Source organism: Seriola lalandi, unplaced genomic scaffold, assembly GCF_002814215.2.
Source record: "Seriola lalandi dorsalis isolate HSWRI2012SDOR001 ecotype SW California unplaced genomic scaffold, Sedor1 jcf7180002054130, whole genome shotgun sequence".
Lineage (NCBI taxonomy): Eukaryota > Metazoa > Chordata > Actinopteri > Carangiformes > Carangidae > Seriola > Seriola lalandi.
The window spans coordinates 184,380-188,007 of NW_019524683.1; the positions used below are offsets into that span (position 1 = coordinate 184,380).

The following is a 3,628-nucleotide window of genomic DNA, read 5'->3' on the forward strand; positions in this document are numbered from 1 at the left end:
TTAAAGTTTGGAAAAGGATTGATGTGTCAATCACATTCACCCTCGATCCCGTCTCCACAAGGTGAGACTGTGACTGTGTCATGTATGTCGGTCTGCACCTGCTTCAAGACAGTTTTACACATTTTAATGTGGGAAAAGTCACACATTTTAACTTTAAAGTATATTTTTCTGATACATTTGTGTTGTTGTAAGTAACATTTTGAATGCAGGTATTTTACCTGTAAAAAAGAAAGTAAATAATCACAAGTGGATGAGACTCAGTGTGTTCTTCATTTATATTTCACAGAGAATATCAGGTGAATAAATGAATAACAGCCTCGAAAATGTATTGATGTAATTTAACTGCAGCTGTGATGATGATGCTGAGTGTTTTAGGCACCTAAACACACACACACACACACACACACACACACACACACACACACACACACACACACACACACACAAGTGCACGCGCACACGCACTTGCCTCGGCCCACTTTCGCAGCGGGCGCAGCTCCGTCAATGACCGTATATCTTGTGAGAGGATTAACGGCCTAAAGGTGGAGCCACAAACTGAAGGTTGGTGGCGGACGGGAGTGTAGTAATCCTCCGAGCTGTCGGGGAGACAGAGAGAGAGAGGGAGGGAGGGAGAGAGAGAGAGAGGGAGAGAGAGAGAGGGAGGGATGAGGGATGGAAATGTCAACTCTTTGCTCTCAGGATTCATTTTGTTGTTGTTGTTGTTGTGAGGAGCGGAACAAAAAAACCCTCTCCTCTCACAATGGGACGCGGGAACTGACGGACACGACAGTTTGATGGAGGCAGAGCGGCTCATCCTCAGGAAACAGACATGGTGCACAAACTTCTGCTGCCCATCGGTAAGTTTACAACTGTAATCATGTTTCATAACCAGCTGTGAGGAAGAGGAGGAGGAGGAGGAGGAGGAGGAACCACAGCTCAGTGTTTTAAAGATGCTTCTCTTTTCACTGTTTTTGTTTTTAATGTGAACACATGATCTTTCTCTTCTCTTCTCTTCTCTTCTCTTCTCTTCTCTTCTCTTCTCTTCTCTTCTCTTCTTCTCTTCCTTCTCTTCTTCTCTTCTCTTCTCTTCTTCTCTTCTCTTCTCTTCTTCTCTTCTCTTCTCTTCTTCTCTTCTCTTCTCTTCTTCTCTTCTCTTCTCTTCTTCTCTTCTTCTCTTCTCTTCTTCTCTTCTCTTCTCTTCTTCTCTTCTTCTCTTCTCTTCTCTTCTTCTCTTCTCTTCTTCTCTCAGCTTTAGCAGCAAGCCTCATGTCACCTCAGTTGTCCGATGCCACAACTACCAAAAAAAAAGCTCAAGGTATCACCCCCCCCCTCCATTTACATATGACATATACATGTATGTCCCTGTATCAAGAGTGATGTTGCTATATGTCACCTATAAGGTGTAAGATATAACATAACATAACATAACATATGAACTATCCACAGTAAATGTACATATATTAAAAAATATCTAAATAATGAATTTCTATATATGGTATAACATGTTGTGATATGTTGCTTTTATATAAGCAAGTTTATTAAAACAACATATTTATGAAAATTCTATGTTTTTCTTATTAATTTTAAACATACATCTTTACATTTACATATATAATATTAATATATATTGAAAGGCTTTGGGGTGGATATATATTTATGCAACATGTTATAGGCATACATACATAAACATACATATTTGTAAGGGCTGAAAGTATCAATGTTTGAAATTGTTCCCATTTCTAATAAGTTTTACATAAGTTTTACATTTTATATGTAGAGTATATTTCATGTCTGGAAATCCAACATATGTACATATATTACATTTGCGTCTGGGACGTCTGGAGTTACGGTTCATTCCTCACTGGTGGTTTTGGCTTTAGGTATTTTTTGTGTTACAGTTAGTTCAGACTCATACTTCTAATTTGACAGTCTGATTTAGGGCTGAACGATTCATTTAAATATTATCAAAATTGCAATAAGTGCATGTCTAATCCAAAGTACTATTGTTCAGTGACGTATTGAATCACATCAGACCCTCCGGACATCGTCCTCTCACCTCAGCCAAATCTCACAAATCCAGAAAATGAGATCGGGTGTTGACAGCCCTCTAATGTCTCACTCACTGGAGAATTACAGCCGATCCTTCCTCTTCAACCCTTCCGTCCGCCTGAACATCTGTCCCGTCACTTTTCTACCTGTTTCCAGTGAAGAACAACTCAGGTGTGACCCCAGCTGGGTTGTGTGGCGCCTGGGTGAAGGAGCCCCAAGGAGGGTATTTCACCTCGCCCAACTACCCTGAGAAATACCCTCCTGAGAGGGAATGTGTCTACATTATAGAAGGTGAGACTTTCATCTTTTTCTCATCTCATGTCATTCTTTTTAATGTTGATTTAATAATCTGACCTGTTTCCGACCTCTCTTCCTCCTGGCAGCCTCTCCTCGACAGTGCATCGACTTGTTCTTCGATGACAGGTACTCCATCGAGCCGTCCTGGGAGTGTAAGTTTGACCACATCGAGGTCCGCGACGGGCCCTTTGGTTTCTCCCCCATCATCGGCCGCTACTGTGGGCAGGAAAGCCCTGCGTACGTCCGCTCCAGTGGGAGGTACCTGTACATCAAGTTCGTGGCTGACGGTGAGCTGGAGGCCATCGGCTTCTCTGCCCGGTACAACTTCACACAAGGTGAGACCAAACCGTCTATTCTGAACTTCTTAAACTTAGTTCTGTCTCGGTGTTGGACGGGTCCAGTTGCCGTTAATGCTGTTCAAAAATGAATCAGATGTCTGTGAATAATGTGACAAACCACCCGACTCTCCAAGTTTGAAGTCCAATGGACGAGCGGTTGTGGAGAAAAATGGAAATCCAGACAGAGAAAGATGAATGTTGGACTTTTTCATCTCAGCGTCTGTACTGCTGCGGTGTTTCAAACAGATCCGCCGACTAAATACCAGCATATGTCCGGTTAATTACACCTGTTTTTATTTAAGAATATCACCTTTAATGAAGCTCTGAACTCTGTGATAAACACATTTCGTTAACTTCTTCACAATAAAAGCGTCCTGCTGCTTAGACCAGTGGGAAGCTTTTAATGTGAAGCAGCAACAACAGTAAAGGTTTGGTTTGTTACTGCTCCAATATGGAAACCAGTTAACTAATGCTGATATGTGAAAGCATTAAGATGTAACTGGGGGGGGGGGCGTCTCTGTGTTAAAATGCTTTCAAATGATAAAATAATGTTAAAATAATAAGTGAAAATCATTCTCAGTGGTCGTGTTCATGGCTTGTGATTTGGTCTGTACGTCTACAACATATGAAATCTTACACTACATGTTTGTCGTGTACTAATGGATAAAATAATGTGGGACACTTAATTAAAAGGAAGTTAAATTCTGCATATCAGCTATAGGTTGTGATTCTTATAGCAGCTGCTGCTCTGTCTGGCTGAGGGGTGGAGGTGGAGGCGGGGGTGGTGGGGTGTGTGTTTAGGGTATTACTACATCTCTAAGCCTTCAACTCCTTTCCTTGGCGCTCTCTCTCCTAATCCACCACCCTGTTGTGAGTTTGACATTGTTGGCTGCTGCACGTCTCTTACACACTCGCTCCCTTTCTCTGGCTCATTTATCTGCTCA

The 3,628-nt window shown here is 41.9% G+C and overlaps 1 protein-coding gene across 1 annotated transcript in view; it reads left to right on the forward strand.

Annotated features, from left to right (window-relative positions):
- Positions 1-676: 676 nt before the first annotated feature.
- Positions 677-3,628, forward strand: part of LOC111652957 (neuropilin and tolloid-like protein 1) — a 9,729-nt gene continuing 6,777 nt past the window's right edge. Inside the window, exons 1-4 of the mRNA XM_023403375.2 lie at positions 677-857; positions 1,250-1,315; positions 2,206-2,340; positions 2,433-2,681. Coding sequence (XP_023259143.1) covers positions 830-857; positions 1,250-1,315; positions 2,206-2,340; positions 2,433-2,681 — 478 coding nt within the window. The 5' untranslated portion in view covers positions 677-829. The remainder of the gene's footprint in view (positions 858-1,249; positions 1,316-2,205; positions 2,341-2,432; positions 2,682-3,628) is intronic.